This window comes from Macaca fascicularis, chromosome 17 (assembly GCF_037993035.2).
Source record: "Macaca fascicularis isolate 582-1 chromosome 17, T2T-MFA8v1.1".
In the NCBI taxonomy this organism is placed as follows: domain Eukaryota; kingdom Metazoa; phylum Chordata; class Mammalia; order Primates; family Cercopithecidae; genus Macaca; species Macaca fascicularis.
Window position 1 is genome coordinate 4,410,010 of NC_088391.1, and position 17,907 is coordinate 4,427,916.

Here is a 17,907-nt window from a genome sequence, read left to right on the forward strand (position 1 = left end):
GGTTCCAGGACCTTCCTCCAAGAACAAACTCCATTCATGTTCAAGTCCCCGGTATAAAACAGTATAGTGTTTGCATATAACCTATGACGCACATCCTCTTATATACTTTAAATCATGTCTAGACTACTTGTAGTACCTATGTAAATAATTGTTACACTGTACTGCTTTTTATTTGCATTTTAATAATTGTGTTGTTATTATTACTATTTTTTTCCAAGTATTTTTGACCCATGGTGAGTTGACCGTGTGGACACAGAAGGACCAAATGTATTTCAGAATTAATAAAGCATGGGAAAATGCACCAAGAGCCACACAAGAGGTGCAGATAAAGCAATAAAGGAATTTAGAAGAGAGTAATCATTTACAGTGTTGGAAAGGCAATTACCCTAACAATAAATGGTGCCATTTGTACTACCGTAACAGTGGTATTTCACATGCAGAGATCAAACATCGTGGGTGGTTTTTTAAAATACGAAAATGGCAGAAATGTTGTTTCTACAATTGGAATACAATATGCCAATAATTAACTACAGTGACCTAATGTGCTTACTGTAACAATCCAACCTGAATTTTTCCACAATGACCACTGTATTTAAAAGAGTAATTCCTGTGTTTATTTCTAAAAACTCAAGATTTGACTATATGAATACAATAAGAGAATGCAGCCTATCTAATATGCCAAAGTTGCCTATAAACTAAAAAGAACTAACTTAAGCCCAGGAGTGGTTGCCTCACATTGCCCCACCCCACAAGGCTGAACTACGGTTGGGTAACGAAAGCTCCTATTCTGAGCATTTAGCTAACTGATTCATCCTATTCCCATGATGCATCCAATGGTTTAAACGTAAGATTTCCAGAGCCCCAACTAGACTCTGTGAGACACAATCAGCCATTGCTGTGTGAAAGGTCCCCTTAAAGGACACTAGGGAGTGGGGGCCCCACCCTCTTTGTGTCCCCAAACACACAGCTGTGCAGGAGAGGACTCCCAGTGCTCATTTATTCTATTGTTTGTTAATGCCAGAACATATTTACGGCCAGAAAGGGAAAATGAAAGACTATAAAACCGGCCTCCTCCTTATATTAAGAAGATAAAAGTCTGTGTCTTGTTCAGAATTGTAACTTTTTTTTTTTTTCCCCCTAAATGTGGATTGTAAGAACAGTAATTACCCAACTATGTGAAGCCCAAAGCAAGTAGAGACCAGCAGCATCTAGGCGCTGCTGCTTTTTTTTTTTTTTTTTGAGACGGAGTCTGACTCTGTCACCCAGACTGGAGTGCACTGGCACAATCTCGGCTCACTGCAAGCTGTGCTGAGCGCTGCTTGGAAATACAGAATCCTGAACCCACTTCACATCCATTAAATCAAAATCTGCACTTTATCCAGATCCCCAGGTGATTTTGTGTTCAAGTTTGACATACCTCACTTAGAAAAAAACAGTCATCACAATGACTTGAAAAACAAAGATGAGCAAATTTAAATTGTTCTAATTTTACAAGCAGAAAAATGGTCCATAAGGAGGTAGCACTGTGTGAAAGACAGAGGCTTGGGTCTGAGTGAGGCATCCTGTGTTTTCTATTGCTACTCTTTTTTGCCTCTTAGCCTAAAGAAATCTCATAGTATCCTATTTTCTCATTTGTAAAATGAGGATAAAAATACCTCTACCACAAAATTAGTATGAAGATTCAATAAGGTGACAATTAGTCAATGAACTTCTAAAATGTATTAACTAAATGGAAGAAATTCAGGTCTCTGCATCTGAAACATCTGACTTTCTCAACGCTGTCACAGCTTGGGTGACCACACATGGAGGTGGGCATGACAGTCCTAGGTTACAACTGCTATCTTGGTGTGATCAATAATAGCACTCCCTTCTTTCTTAACAGCATTTTGGAGCTAGGCACGGGGGCTCACGCCTATAATCCCTGCATTTTGGAAAGCCAAAGCTGGAGGATTGCTTGAGGCTGAATGTTTGAGAACAGGCTGGGCTACAGAGTGAGACACCATCTCTACAAAAAAATTTAAAATTAGCTGGGCATGATGGCAGACCCTGTAGTCTTAGCTACTTGGGAGGCTGAGGCAGGAGGACTGCTTCAGCCCAAGAATTTGAGGTTTCAGGGAGCTGTGATTACACCACTGCGCTCTAGGCTGGGTGACAGAGTGAGACCCTGTCCCTCTCTCATCAAAAAAGGGGTTTGGCTTGGACAACAGATCGTATTGTCACCCTATTAATAACTAACTTACTGAGTGCTTCCTATGAGCCAAACACCGCATCAGTTGTCCATAGCCTATGCTGTACTGCCCTACCAAAGAGACGAAGGTGCCAACTGTATTCTGGGGATAAACAAAAGTGGCAGTGTTTGTTGACCATGCATAGGAATTGAAATATTTTTTAAAATAGCTTTCCTATTATTTGAAGCTAGCACAGCATTTGGAATGATTCTAGAAATAACACCAAAAAATACAAATGTTTGGCAAACATAGTTATCACCTGAATTCTCTGAATATTTTGTCATGAGTTTAAGTTGTAAGCATGTAATCTCATAAACTTGCTAAGTATTCTCTAACCTTCACAATCTCACTAGTCTAATTTAAATAACATTACATTAAAAGTTTGGTATCAAATTCTTACAGAGCTAAGTCACTGTGATAAAATACCTTGTTTTACTTATGACCATTGCGAAAACGTACCATGGTGAGAAGCTGTATACAAACTAACAATTAAGACAATCTCTGGTACAAGTCTTTGTTATTGTAATAATTCAACTCATCCTGAAGCAGAGAACTCCATCGCTGATGTCCCCTGGACACATGAGAGGTCTAATGACAGAAAACTTGTTGAAACAAAGTCATCCAAAACAAGAAAATACTTCAGAGGCATAAAGCCAGGCACCAGGCTGCCAAGCAGCCGCCTGATTTCCCAGCTGATCCCATCCCACCCCAAGCTGTGTGTCACGGCACTGCATTTCCTCACGTGTCTATAATGGAAAAACAACTGGATTGCATGTCTCAACTAGCTTGTTTTGATATAACCAGTAATCCAGATGGCACATAATCAATAAAATAAAAATGTTGGTTAGGCCCAAGGAGACAAAATCTTAAGCCTAAATTCAGAGGAAATACTACTTTTCACTTACTTTTAAGTAGTGTTTTCTAACAAACTAAATAAGATGATCTAACATTTAAAAAATCTTTAAAAATGCTTACACTTTATCACAGACCCACCGATGGCTTAAAGAAACATAGGTCAGATGGCTTTGAGTTTTGCAGGGTTCAACACTAAACATTTTAACGTGTGATAGGGATCAAACTTCCATTTTTTCTAAAAATATGCCAATAACACTGTGTTTTACAGTTTGCGTCCATTACTAAATTTGTCCAAAAGTTTTTAGGCAGGTATGGAGGCTTGTTAAATTTTAATTTTGAAATATTTATTCCATTTATTTTATATAAAGGAGCAGAAAAGTCTCAGACAAGTTCAATGACTGGTCTAAAGTCACCTGTGTATGGGTGGTGGGTCCAGGCTCAGATCCATCTCTACCTCCCTGTTCAATGCTCTTGTCTAGACATAATTGAGAAGCATTAACACTGAAAGTAAGAAAGTTTCAAAACAACCTAAACCTGCCAAAGTTAATCTAATGCTAGCTGCACTGTAATGTTTACCTTCGATTCTTTTTCATATCTCTTGAAAGAGGATGACAGGAGAAGATTTATTACAAGTCTGTATGTCTCCTTGGAAATAGAGCTTAAGCATTTTAGCCTTGGGCTGACTTTCACAAACTAAGGTGGGAAACTAAATCTTATAATGATGCAGGACAGAAAAATTCTAAAATGAAAGCACTAGAATTTTACTGTTCTAAAAATAACACTTAAAGTAGATACGGGGCTTCCATTTTGTGAGACACATTGTCAGAAGTTTAGGCGATACATAGGAAGGAATTTTTAACTAGAAAATACCTGGAAAAAGAAAATACTCACAATGTTATAATACTGACTTGATCAACTCTAACTGAACTTTAAGGAAATTCTAAGGTGAAACTAATAGATCTACTGCCCCCCTCATTATTATTGCGTGATCTTTGGAAAATTACCTCCCCTGGCTGAGTCTAAGGTAGCCAGGGTAAGGAATCACAGTAACTACAGTAAGTCCATACAGTGTGGACAACGAGGTACCAGCCATCAACTTCACAGACTGCCAGATAGGACTAAATAAGAAAAAATTATGAGAGTATTAACTTCTGCAACATTGTTTTAAAAATATTCAGTGAGAAAGACAACCGGAGCAGCAAACATTTTAGTGTAGTGGCTAATGGACAAAACTACACAAAAAATATCAGGTTCTCTCAAAAATAAATTGGCTATATTTGGTGATTAGTAATGTAGCTAGGGTTGTAAAATTACCAGGAAAAAAAAAGATTTTAAAACAAGAAACACAGAAAGATTAAGAGGATAACACATAAGGAAGAAAGGAACTGCCCATCAGGGAAACTCTACGCTTTTATGCGTCTAATAAAATATTCTCAAAACACAGAGAGCAAAACTGGATAGAACTAAGGGGAAATGATATATCTATCATTCTCATAGTAGAAGATTTATACCTCTAAATTTTTGCTGTATCAAAAAGATTAGTTATATCAAAGATCTAAACAATACAATTAAAAGGCTGACTTACCAGACTAGTATGAAACCGCAGACCCAACAATTATAAATACACAATCCACTCAAGCACAGATGGAACATTTCTACAAAACTGATGACACATGAAGCCATAAAATAAATGTTAACAAACTGCAAAGAATCAATACCAGATAGACCAATTAACTGCATGTACATGAGTAATGGCACTGAAGAAAAGGTAAATTAATAAATGGTGTTGGGACAGTTTGCTATTCACAGGGAAGAAAGTAAAATGGATTCCTGTCTTATGCCAAACCCAGAAAGAATTTCCAACTTGATTAAAAATTGAAAGGGAAAAGAAAACATTAAAATGTTTAGAAGAAAACTGAAGAGGCTGGGCATTGTAGCTCACGCCTGTAATCCCAACACTTTGGGAGGCTGAGGTGGGAGGACTGCTTGAGGCCAGGAGTTTGAGACCAGCCTGGGCAACACAGTGAGACCCTGTCTCTATAAAAAAATACAAAAATTGGCCGGGCATGGTGGCATGCCTATAAGCCTGGGTGAAAGAGCAAGACTCTGTCTCAAAGAAAGAAAAAAAGAAAAAGAAAAAAATATATGAAAACTATTAACTATAAAGATAAGATTGATAAATCCAATAATATTAACAGGAAAGTGAAAACACAAGCCATAAACTGAGACAAGACAAATGCCTAAAAAAGGATTATTATTTCAACTACCAAGAATTTCTGAAAATCAGTAAGAAAAAGACAAATTTCCAAGTAGGAAAATGAGCATGAGACAAAAAGACATCTGACAGAAAACAAAAATGGAAAGTAAGCCAGGTGTAGTGGCACATGACTGTAGTCCCAGCTACTTGGGTGGCTGAGGCAGGAGGACTGCTTGAACCCAGGAGTTTGAGGGGCCAGTCTGGGCAACCTAGCAAGACCTTATCTCCAAATAAGATAAAACAAAACAGAAATAAATAAATAAATAAATAAACCCTTAAAAGTAATCAGAGAACACTGCTGCTAATTAAGACCACAATAGCATTTCATTTTATAACTACAAAATGGGCAACATTAAAACTTTTGACAATATTAAAAGTCAATGAGGATGTTACACGATAGAAACCATTGCTGAGAGGAGTATAAATTAGTAGAAACATTTTGAAAAACAACTTGGCATTATCTCATAAACGTAAAGACACGCACACCTCACGCATCCAGCAGTTCCAATCTTGTACATAGATATACAGGGGAAAGTGGAAGGATGTTCACAGCAGTAGCACAGGAACTAGCAAAAACCTGGAGGGCCCCGCGGGCCCCGCGACAGGAGAATGAGTATATAAATGAAGAAGTGGTATCTGGACTTGAACCCGTGGGCCCCGCGACAGGAGAATGAGCATATAAATGAAGAAGTGGTATCTGGAATTGAACCCGTGGGCCCCGCGACAGGAGAATGAGCATATAAATGAAGAAATGGTATCTGGAATTGAAATAAATTCACTGCAGCTACATGCAACACAGAGGAATCTTAGGCATAAATTTTTTTTTAAATAACAAGATTATAAACAGCAAAACACCATTTTTGTAAAGTTCAAAAACAAAACTAAACCACACTTCTTAGGAATAAATAATATGGCAAAAAACTGATTAAGAACTGAGCACTGTACTTCCCTCTGGGAGGCAAGCGGGGCCGAGGTGGGTTCAGAGAAGAGCATGTGGTAATAATGTTTTACTTCTTAGGTTGGAGAATGGCTTCATAGCTGTTCTTTCTACAAATACTGTGTTATAACATTAAATATTAAATAAAAGAGAAGTTCATTACTTGGAGAGGCCTCTCTTCCTGCTCTCATCATTTATGAGAAGAATCTCCTGAACTGAAATGAGCCTCTTTATAGCTCCCTTCCACTATTCCTAGTAATACTGCTTTTCCTGGAATGACTTTCTTCCTTTACATAGTATCCTTCAAATAGCGTATGACAGACTTGAGTTTCATTTTTCTAGTCTAAAAATATATTTTCTTAAACCCCTCCTAATGAGAAGTGGTTTCCAATTTTACACTAAAGCAGCAGCCACCCCTCAGGATGGTTTCTAGTTCATCAGCATCACTGTCACATAGGCCCTCCGAAACGATCAAACATACTGGGCCTGGCAGCCCAGCTCCAGGCAATGTGCTGAGTACAAAGAAGCATTGTGGATAAAGATGAGGACAGTGGGAGTTTCTGTAGGGGTGGAGGAGTTAGTTGGAAACTGAGGAATTGAGGACAAAAGGGAACACAGGGAGCTACTGTGGAGCAGGGGAGAGGGTGGGCAACCAAGCATCTGGACTACCCAGGGGCTGGGCTAAGTCAGTTAGGCCACATGCAGTCACACACCTGGGGAAAATTCAGTCTGAAAAAGTGGGACGGGAACAGAACCTTAGAAATGCAAAGGCAAGGTAAAAGTATTGGACTTTTGCTCATTTTCAGAAATTTACCTAAAACCTGATGTGAAGAAATTGCTAATCTAGGGCACAGACTAATAGATCCTGCCTCCATTAGGAATCAGGAACTGGGGACAGTGAGAGAAAGAAGAGGAAACCTCTGAGGACCCAAATAACCTGGGCATCGGAGACAGCCTAGCTTCCCCCACGGGTGTGGGGGTGGTGGGTCGGGATGGGAATTACCTTAGTCCATTTTGTGTTGCTGTAACAGAATATCTGAGACCGGGTAAATCATAAAGAACAGAAGCGTGTGTAGCTTATGATTCTGTAGGCTAGGAACTTCAAGACTGGGCAGCACCTCTGGCAGCTTCTGGGGAGAGCCTTGTGCTGCACCAAAGCACGGCAGAGAAATGGAAGGGGAACCCGGTGCATATGTAAAGGGAAAAATAGAAGAGGCAACCTTGCTTCATTAACAACCTGCTCTCGTGGGAACTCATCTGTTCCCATGAGAACTAACCCACTCCAGAGAGAACTAACCCAGCTTCCAGAGAGAGATATTACTCCATCTAAAGGACCTAATCACATCTCAAACGCACCACCTGCCAGTACCACCACATTGAGGACCAAGTCTTAACGTAAGTTTCGGTGGAGCGAACCACATTCTAACCACAGCAGGGGTCAAGGGGCCGGCGGTTAGACTGCACAGTGAGGGTGCTTAGCATTTCCAATGCTGGGTATAAGGACTTAGACTGCCTTCTTTTCTTGAATCTAAGAACCCAATATTTGTAAAGAGCCACTGTGATTTTATGACAGATTTGGGGAGAGAGCACACTATGCCACTGCTATAGCTGGAATATCTGTCCCCTCCAAAACCCAGGTTGAAATTTAAGCCCCAATGGGGCAGTACTGAGAGATCACTGGCTCATGAGGGCTCTGCCCTCATAAATGGATCCACTGATTATAATGGATTAAGAGATGATCGTGGGAGTGGGACTGGTGGCTTTATAAGAAGAGAAAGAGAGACCTGAGCTAGCATGTGAGCACACTCAGCCCCCTCACCATGTGAGGCCCTGTGCCACCTTGGGACTCTGCAGAATCCCCACCAGTAGGAAGGTGCTCATCAGATATGGCCCCTTGACCTTGGACTTCTCAGCCTCCATAACTGTAAAAAACAGATTCATTTTCTTTATAAATTATCCATTTCCAGGTATTCTGAGGAACAGAGAACAGACTAATACAGCTACTAAATATAAATAGGTAACTAACAAGGGCATCTCACTTTCAGAATGATCAAAACATTAAAAAAAAGAAAGTTGCATCTTAGAAAGGTTTAGGAAGGACAAGAATCATGCTTCCAGGAGAATGAGGCCACCTATAGATAATTCTGAAGGACAAGAATCATGCTTCCAGGAGAATGGGGACACCTATAGATAATTCTGAAGGACAAGAATCATGCTTCCAGGAGAATGAGGCCACCTATAGATAATTCTGAAGGACAACAATCATGCTTCCAGGAGAATGAGGCCACCTATAGATAATTCTGAAGGACAAGAATCATGCTTCCAGGAGAATGAGGACACCTATAGATAATTCTGAAGGACAAGAATCATGCTTCCAGGAGAATGAGGACACCTGTAGATAATTCTGAAGGACAACAATCATGCTTCCAGGAGAATGAGGCCACCTATAGATAATTCTGAAGGACAAGAATCATGCTTCCAGGAGAATGAGGACACCTATAGATAATTCTGAAGGACAACAATCATGCTTCCAGGAGAATGAGGACACCTATAGATAATTCTGAAGGACAACAATCATGCTTCCAGGAGAATGGGGACACCTATAGATAATTCTGTGCTAATTTGGAGCAATGGCCAAGAAGTTACGCTGAAGGTCAAAATCTACAAGCACTGAGAAGAGAAACAATGACCTTTGGGTCCTTAGGTACCACAGCTCCACTAAGGTAGCCTAAAATTGAAGGAGATTTATGGGAAAACCCATCAGACTGTTGATCTATATTAAGTTTATTATGTCTAAACACCTGAACTGCAACCAAATCTGTACTCTTCTATATCTGTGGTATTGATTTTAAGATTAATTTACAATAAATTCTACTTCAGCTTTGATGTCGTAGCTTGTCAAGACGTTCTGAATCTTGAATGAGCACCTCTGGTATTTGTTATATCCGACAGCTGCATCGCACCTGCAAATCTGATAAGCATACTTCTAATTCTTCCACCACAAGGAATTCATTGTCTATGCTATGATACAGTTCTGATAAAATACTTGCAGGTGTTAATAAGTCACTGATTATCCTCTATCTGACACCTCTCTGGAATATATTTCATAATGTTAAAAAAATCCTTTCCTGAAATGCAGCAGGATAAGAAATTAGGCATAAACAGGCAACTCTGTTATTTTTTCCCTGTGAGATTAAATGTCATTTATTTACAAAGACTTGGATTTTAGAGAATTAACTTCTTATCCTTACGGCTAAGACAGCCCTCAAAATTAAAAAATAAATAAATAAAAAACCTCCTTGGTGCCTTCATGAGCGACAATAAGAGGCAAGCCCTTGAGAAGCTCAAAGCATTTACATGTCTCTTGCCTTTGGGCACGCTTTCCATTCTCCATGAGAATCACAAAATTGTAGATTCTTTAGAGACTACGTCTGTAAGTCCCTGAAGGGCACTGGATCCTGTCTTCTGTATTTGAAACTTAAATTAATTCAAAGCAGCTTAGTGCTTTCTTCCTATCTCATCTTTCTTGGATTAGATTTTGGGTTTACTCTTGTTTTCTTGCATCTAGTTCAACAATGCATCTTGTTACAGAAGAATTTAGTAAGAAGACAGGCACTGGGAAGCTCTCTCCTTTTGGACCTTACATCACACTTGGAGCAGTGACTCCACCCCTTCTTTGCTTCTGGTTGTTCTATAAGTAGATGGCAATTTAAAAAAAATTGACATTTGTATTTGTGTTAAATTTCCACTCCAGATTTTTCAAAAACATGACCACTGGGCAAGGCTCCCGGTCCTACCGTGCAGTCACTCCCGCACGTGTGTCCTCCCACGCCCTGTGTTCGCGCCCCCCGACCCTCCCTCCCCGGCCCTGCACCAGGCACCTCCGAAACCTCCGACTCCTCCGAAACCCCTCCCTCCGAAACCCCTCCCGGCGGCACTGGGGCTCCCCGGTCTCCCCCACCAAGTGGCGCCTCCCTCGGCCTGACCCTGCGGAACTCTCGGAAGCGGATACCGCCTTCTCCGTCCCCTGCCTCCCACCCTGACCGCTCACCAGCTGTGTACTTGTCTGCGGGGTGCTGGGGCGCCAGGGCCGAGGCCACCCCGCAGGAGCGGCCGGAGAGAGGCCGCGCGCCCGGCATGAGGGGCGAGGGCCGAGCCCCCGGAGCCGGAGCCGCCTCTCCAGGAAGCCGCTCAGGCTCTACCCTCTCCCCTGCAATCCGCTTCCTCCCTGACGCCAGGGTGATTCTCTGGGAGTAAAAATGTGATTCCCACCTGAAAGCCTTTACTGGCTTTCCCTCCATTAGGATCCAAACTCCCAGCTGTGCTCCGCAGCCCCAGCAGCAGCAGACCCAACTCACATGCCCGTGTCTTTCCCTGACTCCTCCTCGGCCCTCAGCTCCCGGCTCCTGGCCAGGCCTCCCCAGCAGTCTGGAGGTTGCTTTGCCTTCGGGCGGCAACACCCTGGTCAGGCTCCGTCTCAGTTCCCCTCGGAACTAAAGACCACGGGCAATGGGATGTTGCCTGACTTATTCTTGGTTGTTTCTCGGATGCTGAGAATGGAGACTGGTCAATAGTAAAACTCAGGGTTTTCTGACTGAAGGGCCTCTCTGTCCTCAGTAAGTGTTTTTTAGTGGAACAGATGAGTGCTGCTGAGAGCTGACTGGTGAACGCCGCTTTCTGTATTTTTCCCAGACCGCCTTCCTCCTGCACTCCTCTCCCCAGCCTCCCCAGCTCCCCCAGGCACAGCCCTCCTGGCCCTGCCTGTGCGCGGGGCTCTGCTCTAAGGCACCTCAGGCAGGGAGCAGTCACCGAACTCCCAATCGTTCCCAGCCCCCAAAGCACATGGCCACAGAGGGATTCTGCTATCACTTGGCAGGGGATGCCCGTCCGTGTTACTGGCCAAGTCTACGTAATTCCCAGAACAATTCTTTGTAGATTAATGGATGGGTAGTTAATTGGATCACAAATTTGACGCCTTAATAACTGAAATATATGATGCTGAAGAGTCACTCAGATCACCTATCCAGAATATGATTCATTATTCTTTTTTTTTTTTTTTTTTTTTAACAGTCTCACTCTGTTGCCCAGTGGCGCAATTTCGGCTCACTGCAACCTTTGCCTCCCAGGTTCAAGTGATTCTCCTGCCTGAGTAGCTGTGACTATAGGCATGTGCCACCACACCTGGCTAACTTTCGCATTTTTAGTAGAGACAGGGTTTCACAACGTTGACCAGGCTGGTCTCCAACTCCCAAGCTCAAGTGATCCACCTGCCTCAGCCTCCCAAAGTGCTGGGATTACAGGCATGAGCCACTGTGCCTGGCCAGAAGATCACCGATTGTTCTACAGATAAAGTCCAAAAAAAAAAAAGGAATGACCAAATAATATTACACATCTGGAGACATAATCAGAAGAAGAGTCACAAATAAAGGTGGTTAAGGTCCTTCTGTTTCTATTCATCCCCTCATTTAATTTCTTTTAGTGTTTTTGTGTGTGTGCGCGAAACAAGATTCTAGGTGCTAAGGATTCACAGATGAATACAATTTACATTTGTACCGGGGGTACATACAGTCTGAGGGGGAAAAATATCACCTTATATAATACGGTTCTAGTATAATCAGAATTCCAAGGGAAGGGAAAGAATGCATCTTCCAATGTACACGTGGACAGTAAACAGCACAATGTACAACTTATAGCTAACTTAGTGTAAGGTACCTCACACTTTAATTTAAAAATCTTTAATATTAGAATGCATCATTGAAATTTAAGCCTTAAAATTAAGGACTTTTCAGACTAAGCATCACAGAGATGCTAAGCATACTGGCAAAACATGGCATGCTGTTTAGTTTAATGAGACAACATAAAAATTCAGACCAAGAAAATAAATATTCAGAAGCAAAGGCTTTTTAGAAGTGAGACACGTTGGAATGCCTAATCTACTACAGAGCTTGTTTCTTCATCTGGAAAATGCAGATAAAGTGTTTTCCTTGTGGGGTGGTTATGGGGACTAAATGGTAGATTACCAGGCCTATAATAAAGGGTAGCTATTTTTCAACACATGACTACATGCTAAGACTATGATTTAATAGGCTGGCAAAAGAAAAGATATGGAATCAGGAAGAAAAGAAGCAATAAAAGGTTTGTTACTAACAGAGGGTGAGTTCTGAAAAAGCAAGAAGAGTTCAACTTATCCAGGATGTCATAAACGCCAACTATCACAACCCAAAGGACAATATGACAAGATTACTGTACCTACCTGTCCAGTCTGATAATGTCTGGCAAATTGGTTAACTACTCGATAATCATTTGCAAAGTACTCCATCAGAATAGAAGGAACCTCAGCAAAATCAGTAGGGCACCTGGTCCCTAAAACAAGAAAAAAAAAAAAAAGTTGGCATGAATCAAATCGATATATTTATCTTACTTTTTATGTACCCTTTAAAACTTTTATTTGTACTTCTGATGAACTATAAGTTTTAATTCATTAAATCAATATTTTTCTTCTATAAATTTACTGTACATATTTGCAGAAAAGTTTATTATAATCCTATATATTTTCCTTTATATCAAAATTAAAACAAAATATTTGCACAGCTGCCAAAACACCTTATAAAGCAATGGCTCACACCTTTTACAAACAAACCTGTCTTCAGCTATGCTGGCTATACATGAAACAAAGTAAAACATTTCTAATATTAATATAGTGTTCGTATTTAATTCACTAAATTCCATTACCTAATACTTTTATCCTTCCTTTGTTTTACAAGTACTTTATTTTATTCATTTATCGCTTTTTGTAACAAAGTCAATTCTCAGTGAGGAAAAGAAGTATTTTAAACTCAAAATTACTTAAAGTAACAAATCCTGTAAGAAATTTAGATGACATTTAATGATTCTGTTCAGCCCACCTACAGTCTTTTCAATGCCTTCTCCTTGTCCAAAATACTGTGTGTAAAGTTAGTTAATAAATGCTGGATGCCAACGATTCACTAGTGGTCTAATGCTGACCATATGTGATAGGGAGCTTAAGACTTAAGGATAAGACAACGAAGAGGAAAGTCTGTAATATGATAAAATATGGCCACATATTTAGCAGCATAAAAACTACAAAGCAGACCTATGATTTTATACAGGGGAAAGATTAAAAGGACTTCATCATACTTTTTAAGCATGCTTTATTTAAATTAAAAGCTAAAAGGACTTCATCATACTTTTTAAGCATGCTTTATTTTGTTTTCTGATTTTGAATATAGAGACCATTCGCTGACTTATTAACTCTGTGGAAGGTATTAAGGAGATACCTTGTTATTCACACACACATAGCCACAAACTTAAATTCAATATAAAACACTGTAAAATGTAAAAAGGGACAAACTTGAAAGACAACTGAGATTATTCCCTGGTGAAAGCTGTTAGCAAGCATGGAAAAAAGCACTGGAAGATCAGGCTGCACAACTACGGGGAGGACAGGATGAGGCAATCTGAGATAAAGACCACAGGACATGGTAAAATGATCACATTTTCCAAATGAAAAGCCCCTTTCCCAATTTAAAAGAAAATGCATGTTTGTAAAGGATTGTAGTAAATAAAAGCCCTCCTCATGGCTCACCAGTGACGTGTTGGTAACGAGTACGTCCTAGCATTGAATGCATGGCATGTCCCATTTCATGGAAAAGATTTTCCATCATGCCAGGAGTTAGCAAAGTTGGAGAACTCCTTGAGGAACGCGGAAGATTCAGCATAAGAACTACAACTGGGAGTTGATAGTCTCCGTCTTCCTTTAGTCTGCCTCCACGGATAGTGAAATGGCAATCCTTTAAGAATCAGAAAACATAAAAGGAAAAGAAAGTATTTGGTAATGTGAAGAGTAAAACAGTCTTAATGAATATAAAATTTCACCAAAATGTGTGAGTGTAAACTTTAATTATATTCTTATTCTATCTATGTACATATATATACCTTTTCTTGACATTTTTTATTCTGCTAAAATTTTAATTTTTTAAAACATCAAGAAACACATTCAGTTTATATGGATTAATTCATTAATTTGGTCCCAAAATATGCATTGAAATGATGCTGTGCCAGATGCTGGAAACAAAGTCAGCAAAGAGCTTAGGAAGGGACACTAACATTTATTCTGAGTCCCTACTATGTGTCAGATAATGAACTAGTAAGTACTTTCCGTGTCTCTTGGCTATTTTTTTTTTTTTTTCATTTTTTAAGATAGGGTCTTGCTGTGTTGCCCAGGCTGGAGCGCAGTGTTGTGATCACAGTTCACTGCAGCCTGGACCTCCACGCCATCCTCCTGCTTCGGCCTACTGATTGGCTGGGACACAGTGTGCTCCACCACACCCAACTAAGTTTTTAGATTTTTTTGTAGAGATGGGAGTCTTACTATGTTGCCAGGGCTGGTCTTGAACTCCTGGGCTGAAGTGATCCGCCAGCCTCAGGATTACAGGCCTGAGCCACCACACCCAGCCTCTCTTGACTTTTATCAGTTGAACGAGATGGGATCTAAACTAGTGTAAAGCAAGGGATCCGGATCCAGAGTAACTTACTCTGAAATAGGCACTACACTGAGACTCACATACACTGTATCACTTATTCTCCACAACAACCCTGTGTAGCAGGTATCTCACTTTTCAGATGATAAAACTAAAACTAGTCTTAGAATTATTAAATATGTCCAAGGACACCTAGCTAGAATTGCCGCACCTTGGATCTGAACCCAGGCTGACTATTAGGAGCCAGGGCTCCTAATCACTAAGTTGAGTCTCCACCACCCACCCATTTAAGCAAAGAGGAAGAACACTGGCCGCAGAGTCTGGTGACCTGCACCCTGTTCCTACCTTTCACACCTAATAGCCAAATCATCTTGGAAAAGAATTTGCCTGTGCAAGCCTCATCTCTAAAATGCTTCCTTGTCAAATCCCACAGTGGCTGTCCAGAATTCATAAGCTCACATCTGTTAAAATCTGTGCTTTGGAAATTGTGAATCACTATTCAAACATAAGATACGTTATTTCTGTTATAACTTATAACCTAAACTCTTGACATTTCCCATCAAGCTACATGAAACTGCTAAAGCTGACTGGCTGTCAAAGTCAGCCAACGCTAAAGAAAAGGAGATGAGCTGCCTCAAGTCTTCCACATAAGGAGCTACTTGGTGGTTGGTAAGGTTTCCACACGGAATATCTTCTGCAGTTTTAGAATAGGTTCATTGTCAAGTATGGAAAAGAGTTAAAAGTTGGGGATCTGATTGGGAGGTATGTCTTCAAGTCCTAGCACTTCTGACCAAGTAGCTTAACCTCTCTGGCTTCATTTTCCTCATAACGTGAGTACCTAGTCAAAAGGTTGAGGTGAACATTAAAAGGCTGATGGGTATAATGGATTCAGTGCACTGGTTGGCACAAATAAGGATTCATAAAATGTCAGCTGTCATTATTACTATAATTAATACCACGACCCAGATAAAAGTGACAAATACAGACTGATGTAATTATTTCCATAAACTTTTTCATTTTAAAATGCTATCTTAATTTCAAATGTATATATTTGGTAACCATCATTAATAACTTTTAAATATCATGGATTTTAAAAATGATACAAAGTTCACATTAATACAAATGAAATGCTGATCAGTTCTAGAGAGAACAGTTTATAAAGAAAGGATCACCTGATGTGGCTTGTCTGCTCGCTGAAAAAAATCACAGTAAATGTACCCCAACAATCCCTCAGATTCATGAACGACAGCCTAGAAAAAAAAAATTTAATTTGGTGGTAAATTAGGCCATCCGATTCTCTAAAATCCCTAGCACAAGAATCTGTATATTAGACATCCACAACCACACATATAGACATTTTAATTACATCCGACATCCCATATTGTCTCGAGATAGATTCTCTTTTCCCCACATCCTCTTCTGCTCCATCTCTTGAATGATTTTGGTTTTGGAATTCTGTGTCCAGGAGAGGAAATCCTCCTCATGAGGGCCTTCTGTCCTGACTGCCTGTCCTCTACAACACCTTTACTAACCACCACAAGAGTTGAGAAGAAGTGCTGGCTGGACAATTTTAGGAGCAAAAGTATTTTTCCTTCAAATCCTGGAATGTCATGATATATGCCCAAGCAAATTATAACCCTCGAATTTGAAAACGCCACAATGCAGCTCCCAGCTTGAGTTAAAAAAATCAGCTATCACTATCTATCCCCTCTCCAAGAGGCAGAGCTTATAGGAGAGACTCAACTGCTACTCTCCATCTTGCCTTCTTTGTTCTTTCAGAATTTAATGATTCCATCAAAGAGAACCCCGATTTTGTGCTTTAAAATTACCTGCAAGTATATATTCATTGTTCATCAAACATCTATTAAGCACCTACTTGGTGCCAGGAACTGTTCAAGACACTTGGGATACAGAAGTGAAAGCAACTGACAACAGGGCTGGACCCCGGTGGAGTGCGCACTCTGCAGTTCTGGGGAAACCTCTTCATCACCCGCATTTTGTCCTCTTAGTCTCCTCTTATAAACTTTTCTTTTTATTATAGCTCAGCATTTTATCAATCTCTATCTTTTCCGGAAATTTGTAATACAGATATTGAAGTAAATCAATGCAGTGATGAACGTCCTCTCACCTGACTCTCCTTTCAATCCCACCACCACACCTACTCTCCACTCACAAGACGTGGCCGAGAGACAATGAGATTGTTTACATTTCTTAAAATATAGTGAAGAAAGCAGTGTGGTAAGCATGCTAGCAAAAATCAAACAACAAAACAATACAATGCCTTAGTGACAAACACAGGTCAACAAAGCCTCAAATCCTATGAGGAAAAATTTAAAAGATTCATGCCTCAAATAAAGTGGGCCTTCACAGGACAAAGATGATTGCCAGGTTTGAAGTTATTATCAAAGAAGTTAAATAAATCAGAACACAGGACGTAAATTAATATCTGATGCAAATATAAGCCCCTACAACATGGCATGGGGGCTGGAAAGAAAAAAGGTCACTCATGCAATGGATTTGGGAATTAACCAAAAGGGACACACAGCACTGAAGGTACATACAAAGTAATGGCCAATCTTCCTCTAACTAGAATTTGTGGATATATGAAGGTGTATATATATTCAACCTTCTATCAAGTTCCAAACAACTTTTTTAGAAAACTCTGCTGTTTTATGTTTAGATCCTTTATACAGTGTCCTAAATCAAAAGTGCAATTTGGATTTTTTTTGTGAAGCAGAAATAAGGCAGGGACACACTCAATCAGGGCAAAGTTAATGTAAACATGAAACTGCTGTTGACTCAACTCCCAAACCGAAAGGCTAACGCATACAACTGCAGGCTGAGTGGGAGCTCACCAGTTTTCGGACATCTTCACTCCACACCTCTCCTTTTGCAGGCTGCTCTGCATATAATGAAATCCCCAATAGTCTGTTTAGCAAAATATTCAGGCCTTCCATGCATGCTCCAAGAGAGAAAAACGGGCAATATAGGCTGGGCTCAATATTATACCTAAGAGAAGGAAGAGAGGTTCAACAGCATCTTTGTTTATTTCAATTTCTGAAGGTAAATTCAATTAACTTTTCATTTACTACTTAAGATCACTGGAGCTAAAGAAGGATTCAAAACATA

The 17,907-nt window shown here is 40.2% G+C and overlaps 1 protein-coding gene across 3 annotated transcripts in view; it reads right to left on the minus strand.

Moving 5' to 3' along the window:
* MIPEP (mitochondrial intermediate peptidase) overlaps window positions 1-17,907 on the minus strand; it is a 212,397-nt gene that overhangs the window by 147,563 nt on the left and 46,927 nt on the right. For all 3 annotated transcript variants that reach the window (XR_006693586.3, XR_010582505.1, XM_005585479.4), the window contains exons 11-14: window positions 17,634-17,787; window positions 15,951-16,028; window positions 13,884-14,088; window positions 12,531-12,640 (exon numbers count right to left, since the gene is read on the minus strand). Coding sequence is in view for 1 of the 3 variants with exons in the window: in XM_005585479.4 (XP_005585536.3) it covers window positions 12,531-12,640; window positions 13,884-14,088; window positions 15,951-16,028; window positions 17,634-17,787 (547 nt within the window). In the remaining 2 variants the exon portion in view is untranslated. The remainder of the gene's footprint in view (window positions 1-12,530; window positions 12,641-13,883; window positions 14,089-15,950; window positions 16,029-17,633; window positions 17,788-17,907) is intronic.